Source organism: Oncorhynchus keta, chromosome 18 (genome assembly GCF_023373465.1).
Source record: "Oncorhynchus keta strain PuntledgeMale-10-30-2019 chromosome 18, Oket_V2, whole genome shotgun sequence".
NCBI classification, from domain to species: Eukaryota; Metazoa; Chordata; class Actinopteri; order Salmoniformes; family Salmonidae; genus Oncorhynchus; species Oncorhynchus keta.
Genome location: NC_068438.1, coordinates 12663245 through 12688200, shown reverse-complemented (window position 1 = coordinate 12688200; position 24956 = coordinate 12663245). Strand labels below are relative to the sequence as shown.

General features: G+C 43.1%; 1 protein-coding gene and 1 long non-coding RNA gene across 2 annotated transcripts in view; one reads left to right on the top strand and one right to left on the bottom strand.

Annotated features, from left to right (window-relative positions):
• Nucleotides 1-2545: 2545 nt before the first annotated feature.
• Nucleotides 2546-7175, top strand: LOC118396945 (uncharacterized). Its single transcript, XR_004828294.2, has 3 exons — nucleotides 2546-2736; nucleotides 2904-3186; nucleotides 5714-7175. It is a non-coding gene; the product is annotated as an uncharacterized LOC118396945 (long non-coding RNA).
• Nucleotides 7176-19266: 12091 nt separating this feature from the next.
• The window catches only part of LOC118396944 (gap junction delta-2 protein-like), a 29894-nt gene continuing 24204 nt past the window's right edge, over nucleotides 19267-24956 (bottom strand). The window contains exon 2 of the mRNA XM_035791332.2: nucleotides 19267-21165. Within this exon, the coding sequence (XP_035647225.1) occupies nucleotides 20322-21165 (844 nt within the window). The 3' untranslated portion in view covers nucleotides 19267-20321. The remainder of the gene's footprint in view (nucleotides 21166-24956) is intronic.

The window sequence follows — 24956 nt, the reverse complement described above, 5'->3', positions numbered from 1 at the left end:
CTTGCTTTCTCTCTCTTATTCCCTTGCTTTCTCTCTCATATTCCCTTGCTTTCTCTCTCTTATTCCCTTGCTTTCTCTCTCATATTCCCTTGCTTTCTCTCTCATATTCCATTCTTGCTTATTCCCTTGCTTTTCCTCTTATTCCCTTGCTTTCTCTCTCTTATTCCCTTGCTTTTCCTCTTTATTCCCTTGCTTTCTCTCTCTTATTCCCTTGCTTTCTCTCTCTTATTCCCTTGCTTTTCTCTGTTATTCCCTTGCTTTCTCTCTCTTATTCCCTTGCTTTCTCTCTCATATTTTCCTCTCTTATTCCCTTGCTTTCTCTCTCTTATTCCCTTGCTTTTCTTCTCTTATTCTGCATTCTCTCTCTTATTCCCTTGCTTTCTCTCTCTTATTCCCTTGCTTTTCCTCTCTTATTCCCTTGCTTTCTCTCTCTTATTCCCTTGCTTTCTCTCTCATATTCCCTTGCTTTCTCTCTCTTATTCCCTTGCTTTTCCTCTCTTATTCCCTTGCTTTCTCTCTCTTATTCCCTTGCTTTCTCTCTCTTATTCCCTTGCTTTTCCTCTCTTATTCCCTTGCTTTCTCTCTCTTATTCCCTTGCTTTCTCTCTCATATTCCCTTGCTTTCTCTCTCTTATTCCCTTGCTTTCTCTCTCATATTCCCTTGCTTTCTCTCTCTTATTCCCTTGCTTTCTCTCTCTTATTCCCTTGCTTTTCCTCTCTTATTCCCTTGCTTTTCCTCTCTTATTCCCTTGCTTTCTCTCTCTTATTCCCTTGCTTTCTCTCTCATATTCCCTTGCTTTCTCTCTCTTATTCCCTTGCTTTCTCTCTCTTATTCCCTTGCTTTTCCTCTCTTCTTCCCTTGCTTTCTCTCTCTTATTCCCTTGCTTTTCCTCTCTTATTCCCTTGCTTTCTCTCTCTTATTCCCTTGCTGTCTCTCTCTTATTCCCTTGCTTTCCCTCTCTTATTCCCTTGCTTCCCCTCTCACACTCTCTCCCTCTGCCCTTTATTCATTCCAAAACGCTCTCAATCCATTCCACCATTTTTGTTCCCCCATTTCCCATATACCTTTTCTCTCTCTCTCTCTCTCTCTCTCTCTCTCTCTCTCTCTCTCTCTCTCTCTCTCTCTCTCTCTCTCTCTCTCTCTCTCTCTCTCTCTCTCTCTCTCTCTCTTTCTCTCTAACCTTAGCATCCCTAAGTCACATTCCTCTTTCTTTTTCATCTCTCAATCCCCCTTTCCCTACTTTTTCTGCCAGAAAGCCTTTGGCTTTAATGTATAAATTCAGCATCAATGCGATATATTTTTCTTTTCCCTTTTTCTCCTCAATCCCCCATCCCCCTCTATCTCGGTGCTCTGCTAGTCAGCAGGATCTATAATGCACCATGCTGCTTCTAGTGTGAAATTAGCTGTGTGAAACCACTCTAATGGACACTCTCTCTCTCTCTCACACACACACACACACACACACACACACACACACACACACACACACACACACACACACACACACACACACACACACACACACACACACACACACACACACACACACACACACACACACACACACTTACTCTTATCTCTCTCTTGTACACACACACACACACACACACACACACACACACACACACACACACACACACACACACACACACACACACACACACACACTCCCAAAGTGTATATAGCCAAGTTATTGGTTACTCACTGTGTATTTATTATTACTTTTGTGTTTTGCTTTTCTATTATTGCTGTATTGTCTTCCTCTCTTCATTGTTGGGAATGTTAGTCTACACCTGTTGTTTACCAAGCATGTGACAAATAACATTTGTTTTGATACACATATTTAGGAAGCATTACAAATGACATTGGCTAATAAATACTTTATGACATATTCATATTCTATCAGAGTATGCAATGAGTCAACATCAATCATATGCTCTTCTAGCCGATAACAAATCTGCTATGCCTATATATCACAATATGCTATTGACCTGTTATGTGAGAGTAAGTGTCATATTATGGATTATGGATTTGTTGTATAAGCATCCAGTCTGACCTCTCATTCTCCCGTCCCTTGTTATTGGGTGCCCCTGTGTTCTCTCAGATGATAAGCTGATTACAGTTTTTTCCCATTGCTAACACACTAAAATGACATGCACAGCACAATTATTTCAACTGACACACAGAGAGCAAAACCTCTTCTCAAGTCTCCAAAGTCTAAACACATTTTCTGCTTTACACACATTTTGCAATTCAAAATGGCACTTTTTAAATGCACTGCACATGGTTCTCTGCATCTGACATAAAGTCACATGTTTGCCATTTCAAAACACTGCCATTCAAAATGACAGGACATGAGCTAATTGGCCAATACATGTGCCACCTGGCCAAACACCTCAATTGTTAATTGTTACCACTTCAATCAGGAAGTAAGCATTATGAAAAGACCACCTTTTGTTTTACAACAACAATGGAAGTCGTTGCAGAGAGAGGAAGAGGAAGAGGAAGTGGGAGGGTGAGAATGAGAGGGGGCGGAAGAGTGAGAGGTAGGGGTAGAGCTGGTAGAGGAGTTCATGGCCAAAGAAGACAACAACTTTCAAATGAAATCAGAGCAAATTTAGTTCATCATGTCATCAACCATGGGCTGACAATGCGAGAGGCTGGACAGAGAGTGCAGCCCAACTTGAGCCGTTTTACTGTCGCCTGTGTCATCCGGACACTTAGACTGGAGTACAGGTATGTAACCAAAATGTCTTTAACACTATGTAGAACACCCCATGTCATAGTGTATCAGTTGGGTGACACCTGTTAACTTCATGAATGGCTGATACTCTACTGTGTGGGAAATATCTTTAGGCTGCATTGTCCAAGCCCTATATTTTTGTTTTTTTGTTTTTCTAAAGGACTGAGAGACGCAACCATGGTAGAGGAAGGGGCCAAATGTTCACCGGGGTACAGGAAGCTAACATTGTAAACTTGGTTTTGGAAAATAGTGAAATCAGATTATGAGAAATTCAAAGCCACATCATCCAAGACAACACCATATTCAACAACATTCAACGAGTCAGTCTGTCCACATTGGATCACATTCTCAAGCGAAACCAAATCAGAATGAAACAACTTTATAAGGTGCCGTTTGAGAGAAACTCTCAAAGAAACAAAGAGGTCAGACGAGCATATGTGGATGTAAGTACAATATTGACTGCAGTACACAACACGCAACATTGTTTCCCAGTGTACTGGGTACACCATATTGACTGCAGTACACTACACGCAACATTGTTTCCCAGTGTACTGGGTACACCATATTGACTGCAGTACACTACACGCAATATTGTTTCCCAGTGTACTGGGTAACACCATATTGACTGCAGTACACAACACGCAACATTGTTTCCCAGTGTACTGGGTAACACCATATTGACTGCAGTACACTACACGCAACATTGTTTCCCAGTGTACTGGGTAACACCATATTGACTGCAGTACACAACACGCAACATTGTTTCCCAGTGTACTGGGTACACCATATTGACTGCAGTACACTACACGCAACATTGTTTCCCAGTGTACTGGGTAACACCATATTGACTGCAGTACACAACACGCAACATTGTTTCCCAGTGTACTGGGTAACACCATATTGACTGCAGTACACAACACGCAACATTGTTTCCCAGTGTACTGGGTACACCATATTGACTGCAGTACACTACACGCAACATTGTTTCCCAGTGTACTGGGTAACACCATATTGACTGCAGTACACAACACGCAACATTGTTTCCCAGTGTACTGGGTACACCATATTGACTGCAGTACACAACACGCAACATTGTTTCCCAGTGTACTGGGTACACCATATTGACTGCAGTACACTACACGCAACATTGTTTCCCAGTGTACTGGGTAACACCATATTGACTGCAGTACACAACACGCAACATTGTTTCCCAGTGTTATGGGTAACACCATATTGACTGCAGTACACTACACGCAACATTGTTTCCCAGTGTACTGGGTAACACCATATTGACTGCAGTACACAACACGCAACATTGTTTCCCAGTGTACTGAGTACACCATATTGACTGCAGTACACTACACGCAACATTGTTTCCCAGTGTACTGGGTAACACCATATTGACTGCAGTACACAACACGCAACATTGTTTCCCAGTGTACTGGGTACACCATATTGACTGCAGTACACAACACGCAACATTGTTTCCCAGTGTACTGGGTACACCATATTGACTGCAGTACACTACACGCAACATTGTTTCCCAGTGTACTGGGTAACACCATATTGACTGCAGTACACAACACGCAACATTGTTTCCCAGTGTACTGGGTAACACCATATTGACTGCAGTACACTACACGCAACATTGTTTCCCAGTGTACTGGGTAACACCATATTGACTGCAGTACACTACACGCAACATTGTTTCCCAGTGTACTGGGTAACACCATATTGACTGCAGTACACAACACGCAACATTGTTTCCCAGTGTACTGGGTAACACCATATTGACTGCAGTACACAACACGCAACATTGTTTCCCAGTGTACTGAGTACACCATATTGCCTGCAGTACACTACACGCAACATTGTTTCCCAGTGTACTGGGTAACACCATATTGACTGCAGTACACAACACGCAACATTGTTTCCCAGTGTACTGGGTACACCATATTGACTGCAGTACACTACACGCAACATTGTTTCCCAGTGTACTGGGTAACACCATATTGACTGCAGTACACAACACGCAACATTGTTTCCCAGTGTACTGGGTACACCATATTGACTGCAGTACACTACACGCAACATTGTTTCCCAGTGTACTGGGTAACACCATATTGACTGCAGTACACAACACGCAACATTGTTTCCCAGTGTACTGGGTAACACCATATTGACTGCAGTACACTACACGCAACATTGTTTCCCAGTGTACTGGGTAACACCATATTGACTGCAGTACACAACACGCAACATTGTTTCCCAGTGTACTGGGTAACACCATATTGACTGCAGTACACAACACGCAACATTGTTTCCCAGTGTACTGGATAACACCATATTGACTGCAGTACACAACACGCAACATTGTTTCCCAGTGTACTGGATAACACCATATTGACTGCAGTACACAACACGCAACATTGTTTCCCAGTGTACTGGGTAACACCATATTGACTGCAGTACACTACACGCAACATTGTTTCCCAGTGTACTGGATAACACCATATTGCAGTACACTACACACAACATTGTTTCCCAGTGTACTGGATAACACCATATTGACTGCAGTACTCTACACGCAACATTGTTTCCCAGTGTACTGGATAACACCATATTGACTGCAGTACACTACACGCAACATTGTTTCCCAGTGTACTGGGTAACACCATATTGCAGTACACTACACACAACATTGTTTCCCAGTGTACTGGATAACACCATATTGACTGCAGTACACTACACGCAACATTGTTTCCCAGTGTACTGGATAACACCATATTGCAGTACACTACACACAACATTGTTTCCCAGTGTACTGGATAACACCATATTGCAGTACACGACACACAACATTGTTTCACAGTGTACTGGATAACACCATATTGCAGTACACTACACACAACATTGTTTCCCAGTGTACTGGATAACACCATATTGACTGCTTTTGTTCTTTGTTTTCAGGGAGTACTGGAAATGGATGCTCATGCAATCCCACATGAGTTCATCTTTATAGATGAGGCTGGGTTCAACCTAGCAAAGACCATAAGAAGGGGGTGAAACGTCATTGGCCACAGAGCCATTATAGATGTTCCTTGCCAACGTGGTGGGAACATCACAATGTGCGCTGCCATCTCCAATACGCATGGTGTCCTCCACCGTCATGCCAACCTTGGACCATACAACACAGCCTATATTCTCACATTTCTGGACAGACTCCACAACATTCTCATACCACCAGAGCGTATGAATGATGCAGATCATCAAAGAACCCGGTACGTTGTAGTTTGGGACAACGTGAGCTTTCATCGTTCAGCCCCAGTCCAAAACTGGTTTACTGACCACCCACCATTTCTCGTGCAATACCTCCCACCATACTCACCATTTCTGAACCCCATAGAAGAGTTATTTTCGGCACAGTGGTGGAAGGTATATGACCGGTAGCCCTTTATGCGCATGTGATGAGATGGATGTGGGTGCGATTCAGGGATGGATAAGGCACTCAAGGCGCTTCTTCCATTGATGTCTGGCAAGGGAAGATATTGCCTGTGATGTGGACTGGCAAGGGAAGATATTGCCTGTGATGTGGACGAGGCGTTGTGGCCAGAACCAGCTGTGTGGCAAGATGCTGCCTGTGATGTGGATGAGGCGTTGTGGCCAGACCCAGCTGTGAGACAAGATGCTGCCTGTGATGTGGACGAGGCGTTGTGGCCAGACCCAGCTGTGCAGCAAGATGCTGCCTGTGATGTGGACGAGGCGTTGTGGCCAGACCCAGCTGTGCGGCAAGATGCTGCCTAATTATTTTTCTTGCCTCTTTTTTTTATATATATTTTTTCTGCACATTTTTTTCTGCAATTTTCTTTTTCAGTTTACTGTTTTTTTTGTGAGCATATTTTTGTTCAGTCCAATGTAAATATATCTGCTGTGAATATGTTGCACTGACTTGTTTGGTGAAAAATAAAATATATAATGTTTCAACAGCATGTGTGTGTATCTGTAGATATTTCGGTGCATCTGAAGAATTTTCTACAATTTGAACTATTTTAGTATTATGGCAAAGTTGTCACGCCTTGGTCATTGTATCTTGTGTTTTTGTTATATGTTTGGGTAGGCCAGGGTGTGACATGGGTTTATATGTTGTATTTCGTATTGGGGTTTGTATTAATTGGGAGTGTGTATTATTAGGGGTGTGTCTAGTTAGGCTTGGCTGCCTGAGGCGATTCCTAATTGGAGTCAGCTGATTCTCGTTGTCTCGGATTGGGAACCGTATTTAGGCAGCCTGAGTGCGCGTTGTATTTCGTGGGTGATTGTACCTGTCTCTGTGTTAGTCACCAGATAGGCTGTAATTAGTTTCACTCGTTTGTTGTTTTCTTCTTCAGTTATTTCATGTACCGCATTTTCTTCATTAAAAGTCATGAGTAACCTACACGCTGCATTTCGGTCTGACTCTCTTCAAACAACAGACGAAGTTCATTACAAAAGTATACTAAAGATGAGAGTGCTTTTCATTATGCCCAACAGTGTGTAGTTGGTTAGACAAAAATCTGGTAATATGAATGAAGTGTGTGCCATTTCGTGCAAACGTTTGATTTTGATACTGCTATATGTAGTTTTGATTGCAGTGCTTCATTTTGCAGGATATATGAGGTATTTTGCAGTTTGGGTGTGTGGCTATTTTGATAAAACCTTCCTAGTTTGCAAAATTGTGTTTTAGCAATTGGGAAAAACTGTAATGACCGTCTAATTACAGTAAGGTAGCGGAAAGGCCAGGCGATTAGCCACAGCCTCGTTAGGTCATCATGACATCCTGCTAATGTCATCCACCCAGATATTACTATCAATGAAGTCACAGGATGCAGCCCAAATGGCAGCCTGTTCCCATGTAGCGTAGTCTACTATAAAGGCAACAGGGTGCCATTTGGGATGCAGACACACTAACAGGAGACAGGAAGTTACTCAGTGCCCCTGGCTGCAGACTGGCTGGCCTTTCTGAGGGGCCATAGTGGTGAGGGGACAGACTGACAGACACAGATCACCCGTCACTCACTCTCTTATCCATAGTTATGAAAGTCTACCAAGACCTCTGGTGCTGCCTGCCTTTCTCCACTCTCTATCTCTTCTCCACTCTCTATCTCTTTTCCACTCTCTATCTCTTCTGCACTCTATCTCTTCTCCACTCTCTATCTCTTCTCTCTCTGTTTTCTCGTCTCTTCTTCACTCCTCTTATTTTATCTCTCTCCATCTCATTGTCTCCCCTCCCTCCTCGACTACTCATTAATTCACTCTGACACACTCCATAATGTCCTCCCTCCTTCCCTCCTTCCCCCGTCCTCCCATCTCTCTCTGTCCTCCTCTCCTCCATATCTGCTGTCAGGGGGGTACTCTCTCATGTTGAAGGGTCTTGGTTGAAATGTAATTAGCTTTACACATATTTCCTAGCAATTCCTAATTAGAGTGGTAGGTTGATGTCATTAAAACACCAGGGATTGGACTAGGGAGTAGCCTAGTAGCCAGCCCCTCCTCCCCCGCTGAGATATGGGTCCCCCCCAGACACAGAGCAGGACTTGAATAGACTGGAAATAGACTGTAGTTAGGATCATTATCTTTCTATTAGAGAGGAAAACAAAGACTATTTTTATTTTCAATAATGGGGCTAGTATCAAACCCGGAAAGGCAAGAGTACATAAAAACAAAAAAATTGTCTGAGGGCCATCTTTGAGTACATCAAACAGCACATCCGTGTTTTAAGTAAGCACTGCCCTCCGATGCTCTGTTTCTGATGTAACTGACCTTCCTGTTGATTTTGTAATGGTGTTATCTGAAGCAGCTCTCGGCCAAAACCACTTTAAGCTTGCCTTGCTACAGTTTCAGTATTTCTCTCATGTCCTCAGAAACAGCCACTGTATTAAGCCTTATGCGTTTTGATGTGTGTGCTTGCGTGTGCATGCATGTGAGAGATAGATACTGTCATTGAAATTGACTGCACGTTCAAGGACAATGTAGAAAGCGAACATATGCTTAATCCATTTAATATCCCTGTTGAAAAATGAAAACACTCTTGTGAAATCCTCACAGAGTTTTACATGAACCTAACAAAGCCAGTAGACAGACAATATATTAAGTAAAGATTATGGTAATGAATATTATCATTGCGTATTCAGCCATGGAAAATGGAAAAAGCTATTTTAAGTTGAAAATGGCAGAATGTTTTGCTTCGCATGAGGAGTCTTAGAGGTTGGTGCATTAACAAATAAAAGTCGAGCAAACACAGCACTTATGTTGAGTAATACATCGAATTGGAGCTGACAGTTCAACTATACAACAAAAATAGGGATTTGTTTAATAATTTATGAGTGGAGGAAATTACTCTATGCTGCTGGTAATGCATAGATGCAGATTTAGTAGCTACATTTCAAATGATGACATGGATTGATACAAAATATATGGAAAATGTAACTGCACTCATGTTCAATCATGGAGCGCTATCAGGCCTGCTTGAGTAGTCGGTGGACGCTATTAATCTACAGTAGGATTTTGGTGAATATTGTATTTCTCTTGTGAGCTGTTATGCAAACTTGTAAATCCACAATATTAAAATTGTTTGCAGGAACTTTATGGTTGAGGCTTGTTTTCAATGGAAGACAACTGAACCTCTTCAGTGGCTAAGGATGATCAACATCAAGACCAAAGATCAAATCAGAAAACGCTGACTACCCGTTTTCACTGATCAATATTTCCATGTGTTACGACCCGCCAGTGTTACACACAGCAATAAGACAGGATCATCACTCATCAAACACTCTCTGATCTTTTGTCTTACAAGGACTATCACCATGGTCTGCCATAGTATTTTCTATGGCCCTAAAGACTTAGGAAGCTAGCAAAAGTGGTTCCCTAACTGAGGGGCCAGCCTTAAAATCAGAGGATCTGAGCTGACTGAGAATTACATAAGGACTGTACAGCTCTCAGAGTTCTTACGACACAGAGAGTCCAGTGTTCTTTTGGGAGACAATATAGGCCTATATTGTCTCTCCCTGTTCCTCTGGTTATGTAAGGACTGTCTTGTTTACAATGGGTTAGAGTTGGTTCGGTTAAAGGGTCACATCATAGGAATACAAGATATTAGGACAACATGGAACCATGGAACCTGATATATGTAATCATAACTTCATGTTAAGTTATGGACAATCTTTTTAGTAATGTGACTAATTGTAAGATGCTTACAACTACTAGGTGTTTAGGCATTTTTCTATCCTCGTGTTAACTTCTAGATGCGTAGCCTATAGTATCCCAGCCTTGCTCTAAGTGATCTGTCCCCGGCATTCACTGCTTGTCAGCCTGACGTATCTCTGGACCAGACATCGCCCGTGTCGTGCCACGGCAGCCTTGCCAACCCGTCAGCGTGTGTGAGAGTGTGCGAGGCCGCCAAGGAAGGCTAGTGTTTCATTGGTGTGTGCAGCTAAGATCTGCTGCTTCCTGTTAGGACACGCTTCACTTCCTGTCAGCCACCCCACAGCGACTGCCTCTGTCTCTCTGTCTAAGCCTCTCGCTTGCACTTTCTTTGTCTCTCTCTCTCTATGTTTCTCTCTCTCTCTCTTTCTGTCCCTCTCTGCCTCCTCTCCTCTGTCTCTTAATGACAATCTCATTGCTTCTACCTTGATCTTTTCCTCTCTTCTTGGCTTATCACCTTCAATGAAGTTCCACTTATCGCTTTTCATTCTCCCCACCTCTCTCTCTCTCTCTCTCTCTCTGAATGCCCTCTATTTGGTCCTGTAGTAGTGTCCCCTCCCCTTCCTCCCTCCTCCTCCCCTGTCTTGTGGCCCACCTGTCCCTGCTCCTCAGCTGCTCCCCCTGAAAACAAGGCAGAAGCACCCAGGCAGAACATCCAGCCTGTTCCCAACTATGCCGCACTCTAACCCTCTTCCTTTATACCTCTCCTCCTCCTCCTTCCTTTGAGACGTTTATGATGATACTAGTCTTGATGGCAGTGATGATGATGATTATGATGATGATGAAGATGACGAGATTGATGTTGATGTTTATGATGATACTAGCCTTGGTGACAATGATGATGAGGACGAAGGCCATATTGCTGATGGTGATGACGCTGGCTGCCACAGTGGTCAGGAAGAGACGCTGTCCCCCGGCCATCTGTGTACAGATTAATCCTTGCTGGGTTTAGAGATATTACTGCCAGGCTTATTGCCGTGGCAACCAGTCCTCAATCCCAATTCAGCACAGCGAATTGGGATATCAGAGACACACACACACACACACATTGCAAACACTTTCTCTGTTGACAGTGCTGCTGTTTAGTGCAACAGAAATTAAAGAGGAATGAACACATACACACAAACGCACACGCACGCTCACACCAAGGTTATTATAGTTTTGTGTTTTTCTATTTGTTGTTTTTTTCTATTCGTTTTTTCTATTTTTTATTTAAGTTGTCCAGAGCCAGCTGCTTTCGCACTGGTGCCAATGAGAGGGCTAAAGGATTCAACCGAATATTACAGATTGTCCACACACACAGTAACTGTAGTAGATTTTCGGGGAATTTTATGAAAAGCTGAATGTGTTCTAAGCATTCTGAGCCCAAATTGACATTCTTTCCAATAAATAGATTGGGAGAAAAACAACTTTGTTTTAGTTCTCAAAGTGGCTGAAGCAGTCGTCTCTACCTGCTGGTCGCTATGCTAACCGAGAAAGCATGCTCACAGGAGAAGCGTAACTTACTTACACAGACACTTTTTTTCAATGGGAAACTGCCTTTTTGCTTCATCTTAATTCCTCCATAATATCTGGTCATAACTAGTAGTAGTGATGCACAAACTTGGTCTATTTGAAACATCGCCATCTCCTGGCAGCATTTACCCACCAGATTCAGTAGCTTGAAAACCTGCAAAAAGCTTGAAAACCCCATTGAAAACCTACATTGAAAACCCTATTGAAAACCTACATTGAAAACCCTATTGAAAACCTACATTGAAAACCACATTGAAAACCTACATTGAAAACCACATTGAAAACCTACATTGAAAACCACATTGAAAACCTACATTGAAAGTTTAGGGAAAAAGACTAAAACGGAACATAATATGCTTTTTATTTTAGTTCATTTTGGAATCAAAGATAATAGAATTTAGTTAACTAAATCGTTTTTTCATTACTATTTTTTAGTTTTAGTTTCAGTTTTAGTTTACTGTAATAACCTTGGCACGCACACACACACACACACACACACACACACACACACACACACACACACACACACACACACACACACACACACACACACACACACACACACACACACACACACACACACACACACACACACACACACACACACACACACACACACACACACACACACACACACAGAATTCCCTCCTCCCTTTCCCTTGCTATTATCACTGATGCCATTAAGCAACTTATTGGAATTGTTATTATTTGTGGTCAGTTTTATCATTTCAGCAGCAGCACTTTTTGATGTGTCATAATATAATATACTGCTTTTGTTTTTCAAATCCATTCACGTGGACAATGACATTTCGATATCCCAACTCTGCAGAATTTTTTGGGATATTTTGACACCTACATCCGTTCAGATAGGGCTGTACACTGTCAATCACCACAAGGTCAAATTCGGCATGTGTAACATTTAAGGTTTTATTCAGTATTTACATACAGTACACAAGTCAGACACAATGGTCAAGAAACCTTCAAATAAGGTCAGTTGGATATAAAATAAAATCTGCAGTCAAAACAACAGATTTTCAGTTAAAAATCACAAACAAGTGTTTTTTTCTTTCTTAGCATTTTTTTATGTCCACTTCGGTGTTGGAGATATGCAGAGCTATGATGAAACAATCACATGTTATTATACAGCTAATACATTTCCCTTTCTGCTCCTTAAGAAAACATGTACCTGACGTTCAGTCATTTTAGTACCCTGTGGTTGCAACCGAGCCAAATATAGACATTACCTCGTCCTCAACTCTCGTCCCCTAACATGTTCTTGATATGATTTTTCATGACGTTACCGTAGCAACCACTCCTATAAGGTAGCCTTATTTAATTTGACAGTGCAGTGGTGGTGTGGATCAAGAATCATAAGCTTTATGTAAATTGTTTACTCTAATTTGTATGCTACTTTATGACTCAAAGGGGCCACTGTGTCAGGTGAGGGGACAGGTAGTTGTTTTCCCCTCACTAAAGCTTCTCTTCTGAAAAACCTCACGGCCTTTGCCCCGTCCTCACTAGATCAAGTAGCACTCAGTTTAATGAAATTGCCTAGTTACTATTGATATCATGAGAGATTAAAGGGTTTGACATTTCCCCCATAAACAAAATGTTCCTAATCCAGCTCGGTGTGGCTGTTTGTGTCGACGACATCAGCACTGTGCATCGAGTGCACTTAGAGCACGTCGAAGCCTTAGACTCAGTGGGTGTCATGTCCTTCACATGACAAGACAGAGCTGGCTTCATCATGGCTCAGACTCTCAGAGTGGAAAGGGGGATACTAAAGGCATGTAACAAGTATCATCAATACCAATTCATGTTCAAATTTTTATGACACGTTTCTACTAATCCCGATGCAAGTCTGTCTTGCATGAAGTAGTGATTTCCTTGCTTATTGTGACCAATGAGAATACAGACTTTTCATGCTAGGGTGCATTTTTAAAGCATGTTTTGACACAATAGACAATGTTGGGTATTTTTTCCTGCATTTAGCTGATAATGTAGCTGACCATCATTGTCCTCCACAAAGAAAATCGGGGAGGGGACTGTGGATCTATATCCGTCCGTTAGTACGTTCGTCACATGCGATATCTCAGACAGCGCTTCCCTAATTTTGATGGAACTCGGGTGAATGATGCATCTTGCAATAGAGATCCGCCATTTACAAAATGACACTGTTTGGCCCGACGGTGGCGTTATAACAAGTTATTGAAAATTAAAGCTTTAAAAGGTCACACCTCTCACTCCATTTGACCAAATGTCATGCAATTCTGTACATACAGTAGGTCCCTCTCCTCACAAGAAACAAATAAGGTCTGCTATGAGGGATTTTCTGCCATTTACAATATTGTGAAAAAGACTTACAACTCTACTCCTCTGGCATCGAATTACCAATCTGTATGAAACTTGATATGTGGCATCTATGGACAAAGATCTCTCAACGCAATATTTTCCAGACTAGTACCTAAAACAACATGGCCGCTCTTGACCAATAACCATTCACGCGGGCGTGGTCTGGCACATAAATGCATATAAATCAGTCACAGATATTGTAACAAAATATGGTAAACATGTTGCAAACACTGTCACGACTCATCATACAGTGCCTTCGGAAAGTATTCAGACCCCTTGAATTTTTCCACATTTTGTTACCTTACAACCTTATTCTAAAATGTATTAAATAGTATTTTTCTGTCATTAATCTACACACAATACCCCGTAATGACAAAGCAAAAACGATCACATTTACATAAGTATTTAGACCGTTTAATCAGTACTTTGTTGAAGCACATTTGGCAGCGATCACAGCATCAAGTGTTCCTGGGTATGACGCTACAAGCTTGGCACACTTGCATTTGGGGAGTTTCTTCCATTCTTCTCTGCAGATCCTCTTGGATGGGGAGCGTTGCTGCACAGCTATTTTTAGGTCTCTCCAGAGATGTTCGATCGGGTTCAAGTCCGGGCTCTGGCTGGGCCACTCAAGGACATTCAGAGACTTGTCCCGAAGCTGTTCCTGCGTTGTCTTGGCTGTGTGCTTAGGGTCATTGTCCTGTTGAAAGATTAACCTTCGCCCCAGTCTGAGGTCCTGAGCACTCTGGAGCAGGTTTTCATGCTCCATTCATATTTCCCTCGATCTTGACTAGTCTCCCTGTCCCTGCTGCTGAAAAACATTCCCACAGCATGATGCTGCCACCACCATGCTTCACTATAGGGATTGTGCCAGGTTTTCTCCAGATGTTACACTTGGTATTCTGGCCAAAGAGTACAATCTTGATTTCATCAGACCAGAGAATCTTGTTTCTCAGGGTCTGAGATTCTTTAGGTGCTTTTTGGCTCCAAGTGGGCTGTGATGTGCCTTTTAAAGAGGAGTGGCTTCCGTCTGGCCACTTTACCATAAAGGCCTGATTGGTGGAGTGCTGCAGAGATAGTTGTCCTTCTCGAAGGTTCTCCCATCTCCACAGAGGAACTCTAGAGATCTGTCAGAGTGACCATTGGGTTCTTGGTTATCTCCCTGATGAATGCCCTTCTCCCCCAATTGTTCAGTTTAGCTGGGTGGCTAGCTCTAGGAAGAGTCTTGGTGGTTCCAAACTTCTTCCATTTAAGAATAATGGAGGCCACTGTGTTCTTGGAGACCTTCAATGCTTTTTTGGTAGCAGTTTTTGGTACCCTTCCCCAGATCTGTGCCCTGACACAATCCTGTCTCAGAGCTCTACGGACAATTCCTCCAACCTCATGGCTTGGTTTTTGCTCTGACATACACTGTCAACTGTGGGACCTTATTTATATAGACAGTTGTGTGCCTTTCCAAATGTCCAATCAATACATTTTAGAATAAGGCTGTATCGTAACAAAATGTGGAAAAAGTCAAGAGGTCTGAATACTTTCCAAATGCACTGCAACCAAGAACATTCATATATCGACACCACATGGTGGCGCTATAGCTTTTGTTACTATCGGTATAGTCTAGTTTGAATTGTTATTACTAATTGGCCCAACTGGCCCAAGCTGGGAAGGGGGGGGGGGCTGCATCATTTTCAGGCTAGTGAAGTTGACGGCACTGCGTATCACCCATTGGCACAACAAGGCTAAAGGTTTGATTAGGTCCTTGAGCAACAAACATGGTCACCACGTTCTGTTAGGGAGATAAATATTGGGATAGCGGTATGTTGTGTTTTTGTTTCTATGGTGAAGGGGGGATGAAGGAGACTGTGCTGAAACTATAAAGCCCTTGTTTATAAAAACTTTCAACACAGCCGATCTCGTTAAAATGTTTGGACGGGTCCCTTTGTCTCAAGAGTGGGCGGTGCCAGACCTGATGACGTAAACCTGGGTCTGTTACTTCTCCACACCCCCCATGCCACTGGTTTGAATACAGGACTACATGTGAGGTTAGGACAGGTGGCGCTGGTGGTAGATGTGTGCTAGAGTGATGGTACAGCAGGTATTTAATAGTGTCATAACCTCCAGGGTTTGCACTCTGCCACCACAGATGGTGTCCGTTCCTGCCAATTGGAAGAGTGTGTGAGCTGTCTGTAGGTCCTTGCTTCCATCTCCTCAGAAATATTTATCTGAACTTGACTGGTAAATGACCTTCCTTGTCACTGATTCAATGCAACCCATGATGAGGGTTGATAGCACCAACGTTTCAGGCAAGAGGGCTGGTTTAGGCTTGGATACAAGGAAGTGGCCACAGAAGTAGGGTTATGGGTCTGTTTTTCCGTAACTCTGCAGATTAAAGGGATTTTCTTGCCATCAAACTAGTCTTGAGAATGTGTATGTAGTAATACATTAGCTTTCTCATTTGTGTACTGATTGGCAATACTTGATGTGCATTATTATCTATATGGTGTTTCCTGATGGGTTTCCTGTGTAAGAAAGGATGCAGATGTTGTCTGATAGCGTTTAGAAAAGTTTTGTTGTATTAATTGTAGAAATATGAATAAAAACCTAGTTTTAAAAGATTGTTAATCATTTAGAAGTGCATAATTCCTGAGACTGTTTGTATGATGTGCAGTAGCCCTCAATGTGTTAACCTGAAGCAGAGGGCTACACAGTCCCCATAATGTTACTGTGTCTTAGGGCTTCACTGTTTCTTTCATCAGACTTCATTAATTCAGTCGTAATTCATTTGCATTACTGTGGAATGTTGTTTCCTCTGTTTTGTCAATGTAGTGTTTATTTACCCTAAAAAGTGTGGCTTACAGTACACACAAGTATAGTTCAGAGTATCCACATCATAAGTGTTGTTGTTTAAAAAATCTGAATCTTTTTATAGCAGGTAAAGTAGCTCAAAATGGTGGTAAAAAACAGCAGTGCTGAATCCTACCCTATTCCGTTTAGAAATGACTGCTTGGCTTGGTACTGACTTGTAAAAGAGTTAGAATGAGAGATTCTTGACATCAAGACATAATTACACGTTTTATCTCCAAAGCTTGGACGACAACTAAAAAAACCTCTTCTTTCTTTTAAAGATGGAGTTTTTAAAAACAGGTAGAAACATGCTTATTCTAGCCATTGTGCATGCCTTAAAAAAGAATACATTTTAAACCCCATGTAATTTGTATATCACTTTGGCAAGGGATACAATACATGTGATCACATTTCAACACCCCCAGTTTGTACATTTAAAATGTTTTGTTCTTTACATAGGAAAAAAAAAAAATCGATACGTCTTTCAATTACGTCACTGTACAAAAAAAGAGCAAAAGACAAAATGAATCCACAAGCCAGAAAGGAAACAAATTAAGAAAAGACAATTGCATAATTTTCACATATAGACTGGAGAGAGCATTAGACCACTAGAACCCTGTGTGTTCACTTTGGGAAGTGTCCTTATCCCAACCCTGTTATATAACCCTCAATGAGACCAGACAGGAGAGCAGGAGAGAGACACATGGGGACTGTACATGTACACTACTATACTACACTTCAGACCAACCTTCCCAAACCGTTTTCTTAAAAAGAAGCGCCCAGGATCATTTAGAGAAAGCCCGGCCTTAACCTCTATTATTACGCCCTCTCAGCAGTCTTCTAAATACAAGGCTCCTCCTCATCCAATCACACGGCCATTCAACGAACTCTGAAGAAGGGGACTAATTCTATACTAGAGATGATCTACTAGTATCAGTGGGTTAATCACAGACAAGACTGGACGAATAAAGAGCCTTCCCTGGCTACTTCACCAGTCACACCTCAGTAAGACTATACAACCACATCAGCAGTGTGCTCAGTGAGGATAGAGAGGATAGCTGGACTCATACATAGAGATACAACTCTAGAGAGGCTGACTTCGTAGAGCCGCATTTTGTCGGCCATCTTACATGGGGACATTTCTGAACGGTTTCTATTTCCATAAACATGTCTCTCTGCGGTTGTAATCCTCTGTCATTGAATGACTAGCGAGGACTTTGTCATGGCTTTCTGTCGTTCTGTTTAGGACATTTCCTGTTCTTTTCAAACAAATGTGCAACTAGAGGCTTGGGGGCTTTCCAGGTTCCAGCCATATTTCCTCTCCCATGTCTGTTTTCTCGGCTTGGCTTGCGAAGTTGTTTTGGCCCGGGCCCAGCCGGTGTCACTGTAGACCCAAACATCTCCAACCTGAGCTGCCTACTCTGTTTTACAGTGTACCAGACGTACATGCCAAAAGAACACATGCTGTTGATGTCAATGTCTCCAGCAACCCCCCTCTCCCTCTTCTCTCTCCTGCTCCTTACAGAGTGTTTAGTAGAGCCTGTACATTACACACTCCAGGCTGTGTGTCCCTGGGCAGTGCTTGGGGTGACCGCCATTACAGGGTTCCTATATGATCCTGGGGTGGAACACCAGGAGAATGTTCCGGCCCAAACATTTTCACTCAAGCAGAACCATGCTGATGGGGACTTTCTCTCTGGACAGGACATAAACTAAGGAACACACACGTACGTATGCGCGCGCGCACACACACACCCAGACACACACACACACACACGAGGCACATTGTACAGTATGGTGATGCACCTCGCTGGCCATGTTTGGCCTTCTTATAATGTCATCGCCATGGACACTACTACTGCTCAGTGTGCACACCCCTCCCTCAATCCATCCACAACAAGGACACCCCCCCCCCTCCCCTCTCACCTCCCGTGTCTAGCCTCACTGCAGGGTCAAAAGGCATTGTGCTGTAAATGTGGGATCCCTTTTAGAGTGTACCACTGTTGCAGAAAAGCTGAACCCTGTCTTCAGTGGTGTTGAGCGAGTGTGTTGGGTTTTTATTGCTGGTGCTACAGAGCTTTTCCCAACGAGAGTTCCTTTCTGTCTGCTGTTCTCCCGCCTGTCTTCAGGGATCATGCTGCAATACTTATTTTCCTTTGTATTTTCCTCAATCTTTCCTCTTCTCTTAAAGGCTTAAAGGCATGCTGATCACCACAGATGAGAGAGATGCAGCACAAACCAGTAGATTAGCATGTTCTCTGTCAAGAGTACAATCCATGATAACACTTGGTTCATTCTAGAAACACTGCTTTGTAAACCTGCCTTTTTCAAATACCTCTTGCAATCCTCCTCTCAGACACAAATTCAGTTCCATCGATCAGAAACAAAAAAAGACAAGGCTATTTATACATTTTAAGTACCCCCATGATCCCAACCATGTTTTTTTGCCTCTCCCTCCCTCCCTCCCTCCCTCCCTCCCTCCCTCCCTCCCTCCCTCCCTCCCTCCCTCCCTCCCTCCATAAAGATAAATACATCTATTTTTGATATACTCTCTCAACTAAAAGATGAAATAATATGCAGGAACTTTCAAATAAGAAGTAAATCCAAAGGCTGGTACCAACTTCATCACGAAAGGAATAAATCAACTCATAATAATGATATCGTAAACATTTAAATTAGTAATAAAATGATCTGGTTCCTCTCCGTCGAGAGTGCAAGGAGAAGGTTCCTCTTCTACTCTCCTATTTCTCTCTTTCACTTTATTTTTCTCTTTCTTTCAGTTAGTCACAAACACACGCAATACATTGGAATGCTGGAGAGAGAAGCTCGGCGCAGGGGTGTTTTTGTGTGGAGGGGAACGGTTTGTGACTGTGGAGGTGTCGTTTATGCGTGGCCTCCTTGGGTTCCTCTCTAAAGATTACACGGAGGAGAAGAGGACAAGAAGACATTACTGTCATCCACCCTCAGTCTCAACGGTGCAGGTGCCAGCAGTGGATAAGTGGAGGAAAAATGTTTTCAATATTCCTTCATGGTGTTTGTGTTAATAATTGTTTGCCAGGAGACAAAACGTAAACAGCAGCTTCTTCTGGCACCAGCTCCAGGACTCCCGAACACTGTCTCTCTCTGTCATCGTAATCTCTGGAGACTAGCTTGAGAGGAACATCATTCTCTCTCCACAGCAGGAAAGAGAGGCTAGAAAGTTGACTCCCTGTACGCTGCTTGTGGAGAGTCGATCATCGTTGCGACAGCTCTTCCTCTCTTTCTCTGTTAACGACCCCTCCTGCTCTCTTCATCATGGATGAAATAAGCCAGAACAGCACCATGACATAGTCAACCCCTCGGTCCCCTTCACCGTCCCTGGCCCGAAAACCCTACAACAGCCAGAAGCCTCTCCTTAAAGGCTCCCGTTTCCATTGGGAACGTCCCAATCAAAACATCATTCACATGACAAGGTATGACAAGAACAGGTGCAGCTGGTAATAAAGTAATAAAAAAATGCACCAAATATTCCGTGGCAGCTTCCCCTCCTCCTCCTCCTCTTTCCATTAAAACTAAAAAGAGAGAGCGGAATGGAGTGGTCGTCCCACTTGTTCCCTACCCTGCCCCCTCACTTACCCAGCATTTAGCCCTGTCTCCATCAGACGTAGGCGGACTCGCTGGACTGGGTCCTGCCCATGTTGGGGGGCTGTGACAGGTGAGACATGTCCTTCTTCCGGATCTCGCAGATGGACTTCCGGCGGGCCTGCACTCCCCGGATGGCTGCCTTGATTTTCTTCCAGCCCAGGTGGTTGAGCTCTGCCAGGTTGAGCAGCACGCAGATGCCACTCACAGCGAACATGAAGACCAGGAAGACCGTTTTCTCGGTGGGCCGCGACACGTAGCACTCCACCTCCTTCAAGCAGGGGTAACGGTCGCACTCGAAGATGCCCGGCACGCTGAAGCCGTATAGGAAGTACTGTCCCACCAGAAAGCCGATCTCCAATGCATTACGGAACACCACCTGGATTATGTAGAAGCGCGAGATGCCCTCCTGCTGGCGCTGCTTGGACTTCTTGCCATGCGTGAGCCCCCGCGGCACATTGGGGATCTCCTTGACCTCCATGCAGTCATGCTCGTCCTTCCCGCCACCGTCGCCGTGGTGCACCAGGATGCCGTTGATGTTGCGAAGCTTCCTGGTGCCGCTTTGCCCGTAATCCGAACGCTCCAGCAGCGGGTAGAGGAAGGAGTAGCGTCTGTCACGCTGCTTGGCCGACTGGTGCACAGAGTAGGTGATGAAGCACAGGCTGGGCGTACACACCAGAATGATCTGGAAGACCCAGTAGCGGATGTGGGAGATGGGGAAGGCCTTGTCGTAGCAGGCCTGGTTGCAGCCCGGCTGCAGGGTGTTGCAGATGAACATGGTCTGCTCGTCCTCGTACACCGTCTCGCCAACGATGGCCACGATCAGGATCCGAAAGATCACCACCACGGTCAGAAGAATCCTGTCAGAGAGAGAAGACAAAATAAATATTAGATACAATCATCAACTGGAAGGTGTGGTGAAGAGAGAAAGGATGGTGGAAGACCAATAAACAATATTGGATTAAAGAGATTGAAGAAGATTCGGACGGGGCAGGATCAAGAGAGAGAGAGAGATATAACTTGGATAAGAGATGTGGAGTTCTGGGAGCAATGAGCAGTGATTGGACATGATGTCACTGTTCCTTTAGATAAGGTAGAAAGAAGGGATTAATCTAGAGCACATTCATCTGCTGAGCACAATATCTATATTAGAGAAAGAACAATTATTTTTTCCCATACTTCTTCCAGTCATTTCATCTCCAGCGCAACAGCCATTTAAAACAGCGACATGACACATCTCTCTGCTTCATGGCCTAAGTTTAGCATCAGGCTCATTTAACATGATAACCCTCATCTCAGTCCCTGCTAAAATGGATCTTGCTCTAATTAATTTTGTAACACACAGTCTCTGTCTTCCCATTTTTCATCTATCCCCTTAGCAACCGGTGACACTGTGCACCTTGTTTGTGGCTTGCGTGCTATTTCTGTGCGTGTGACAGAGAGAGAGGGGAGATTACTGGGTGTGAAGCAATTCACTGTGTTTTTTCAGTGGTGTTGTGACATGTTGAGAATATTCATTCTGAGAATAACTATTATAGCCTGTGAGGGGGCATACATATGTACAGGGCCGGCCCTGGACGTTCTGCCACCCTAGGCGAGACAAAAATAAAAATAATCACATTTTTATCTCAGCTAAAAGTCGGAGGAACAGAACATAACAGCAGCCCAAGTCATAAGTCATATTTCTCCAACGTCAAACCAGAGCGTCTTGCTTGCAAAAAAATGTAATCTTAGCCATCCTTATGAATCTAAACATGGCATTTTCAAAAGTGACATTCCCACCCAGACAGATGATCTACCGAGGCAGAAAGATGTAAGCTTCAACTGCTGATGCCTTCTGTCTCATATAGACTAACGTACTTTGGTGCAAAAAGTGTAAATCAATCCCAGAACAACAGCAAAGGACCTTGTGAAGATGCTGCAGGAAACAGGTACAAAAGTATCTATACTGACATAACCTGAAACGCTGCTCAGCAAGGAAAAAACCACTGCTCCAAAACCGCCATAAAAAAGGCAGACTACAGTTTGCAACTGCACATGGGGACAAATATCGTACTTTTTGGAGAAATGTCCTCTGGTCTGATGAAACAAAAATAGTTTGGTCATAATGACCATTGTTATGTTTGGAGGAAAAAGGGGGAGGCTTGCAAGCCGAAGAACATCATCCCAACCGTGAAGCACAGTGGTGGCAGCATCATGTTGTGGGGGTGCGTTGCCTCAGGAGGGACTGGTGCACTTCATAAAATAGATGGCATGAGGACAGAAATGTATGTGGATATATTGAAGCAACATCTGAAGACATCAGTCAGGAAGTTAAAGCTTGGTCGCAAATGGGTCTTCCAAATGGACATTGACCCCAAGCATACTTCCAAAGTTGTGGCAAAATGGCTTAAGGACAACAAAGTCAAGGTATTGGAGTGGTCATCACAAATCCCTGACCTCATTCCTGTAGAAAATGTGTGGGCAGAACTTAAAAAGCGTGTGCGAGCAAGGAGGCCTACAAACCTGACTCAGTTACACCAGCTCTGTCAGGAGGAATGGACCAAAATTCACCCAACTTATTGTGGGAAGCTTGTGGATGGCTACCCGAAATGTTTGACCCTGTCATAATCGTCGTAAGAACATTTGGACCAAAGCGCAGCGTGAAATCGGTTTGACATTTTTTATTATAAGTGAACCGCACAAAAAAACAATAAAGAATAAACAATACGTGAAGCTCACAGGCAACTACACATAAACAAGATCCCATTAAACACCGTAGGAAAATGGCTGCCTAAATATGATCCCCAATCAGAGACAACGATAAACAGCTGCCTCTGATTGGGAACCATACCAGGCCAACATAGAAATAAAACAACCTAGATTACCCACCCTAGTCACACCCCAACCTAACCAAAATAGAGAATAAAAAGGCTTTCTATGGTCAGGGCATGACAGTACCCAAGTTAAACAATTTAAAGGCAATGCTACCAAATACTAATTGAGTGTATGTAAACTTCTGACCCACTGGGAATGTGATGAAAGAAATTAAAGCTGAAATAAATAATTCTCTCTACTATTATTCTCTCTACTGCCATTTCACATTCTTAAAATAAAGTGGTGATCCTACCTGACCTACGACAGGGAATTTTTACTAGGATTAAATGTCAGAAATTGTGAAAAACTGAGTTTAAATGTATTTGGCCAAGGTGTATGTAAACTTCCGACTTCAACTGTATCTTCAGAAAGCGGAAAGCTAAATTAATAGCTTCAATTTTTTTTTTATCTCCTCGAATATTACAGGCCGCAGCTCAGCTTCAGAATGTCATAGAGAGGAATCAATATATCCCCGTAAGCATCAGCTGCTTATAGTAGGTAGCAGTTTCTTACTAATAATATGACACCTGTTATCACATATGGCAGACACCACAATTGTTACAATTAGAATAAAAATAACACTTTTATTCAACCTATTTAACATATTTTAATATTCCTGTAAAACTGTAAAAAGAATGATACATCATTTGAGCTTTGGAAACAAGTTCTTTCAGAAATGCATGGCTGGCCTAATGTCAATGACCCAGCCTTAACGAATTTTGTTTATTTACATATCGAAATTGATTGTCCAGCATCAGTTTCAGCATCTATTTTTTCCGTGCCCTGCCTAGAGTGGCCTCTTTCCTCTGCTGTGGTGCTTCCTTGCAATCAGCAATGTTTTCTCTCTGTAGCTGTCCATGGTCCTGAAATCAAATCATCCGAGAGAGACAGAGAAAGAGAGAGAGATGTAGTCTATTTAAATCATTTTTTAAAAAACAAAGTAAACAGGAGATAGATAATTGAGTAATCGTACAAATTACTGTGATAGAATTATTGTGAGTGTATGATCAACATTTACCTCTCATTCGAAGACAAACTGACTCGCCTGGCCTTTCTGGTAGCAAAAGCTTGCACTGCTTGTGCTCAATTGATGTGGTGGAGAGTCCATTTAGTCTCTCTTGATTCATAGCAGAGCGCAGGTAGTTTTTGATGAGTTTGAGCTTGGAGAATGTGCGCTCTCCACTTGCCACTGTCATGGGGAGGCAACAAATGCATTGGGATACCAGTAGGCCATTTGGTATCTGGGTATGTACTCCAGTGCGTCAAGTGGTTTTGCCTCACTGTCCAGTCTCCTTGCTCAAGAATTTGAGCTCATTACACAGCTCTTTTGCGCCGATGTCCCTGGAATCCCTGTACGTAAGGGCCCTCTCCAGTGTTGCGCAGCCAGTGATAAGTGCTGCAGTGTCCATGTGGTGCGGATGTTGTACAGGATGCTGAAAACACTGCTATGCTCTTCGAGCTGCGTAACACGCTCGTTGACAGACTGGATAGCAGAATCAAGAATCTGATGAAAGAAATATTTTGAATTTCTGCTGAGGTACAGTCACAGGCTCATCTGGGAAACAGTGAAGCCCATTACTGGGATAACAATCATGGGCTTCACTGGGAAACAGGGCTCAATTACCCATCTCCTCTGCCAATGCGCCAGACATGGTAGCAATTTTTTTTTTAAATCTCTGTAGCTTATTATTATTTCCACTAGTAGCTAGCTAACGTTACCAGGTTAGACTACTGCCTTAATCACTCATCTTCTTCCTCACACACAAACTTTAAAAATATATATATACAATCATCT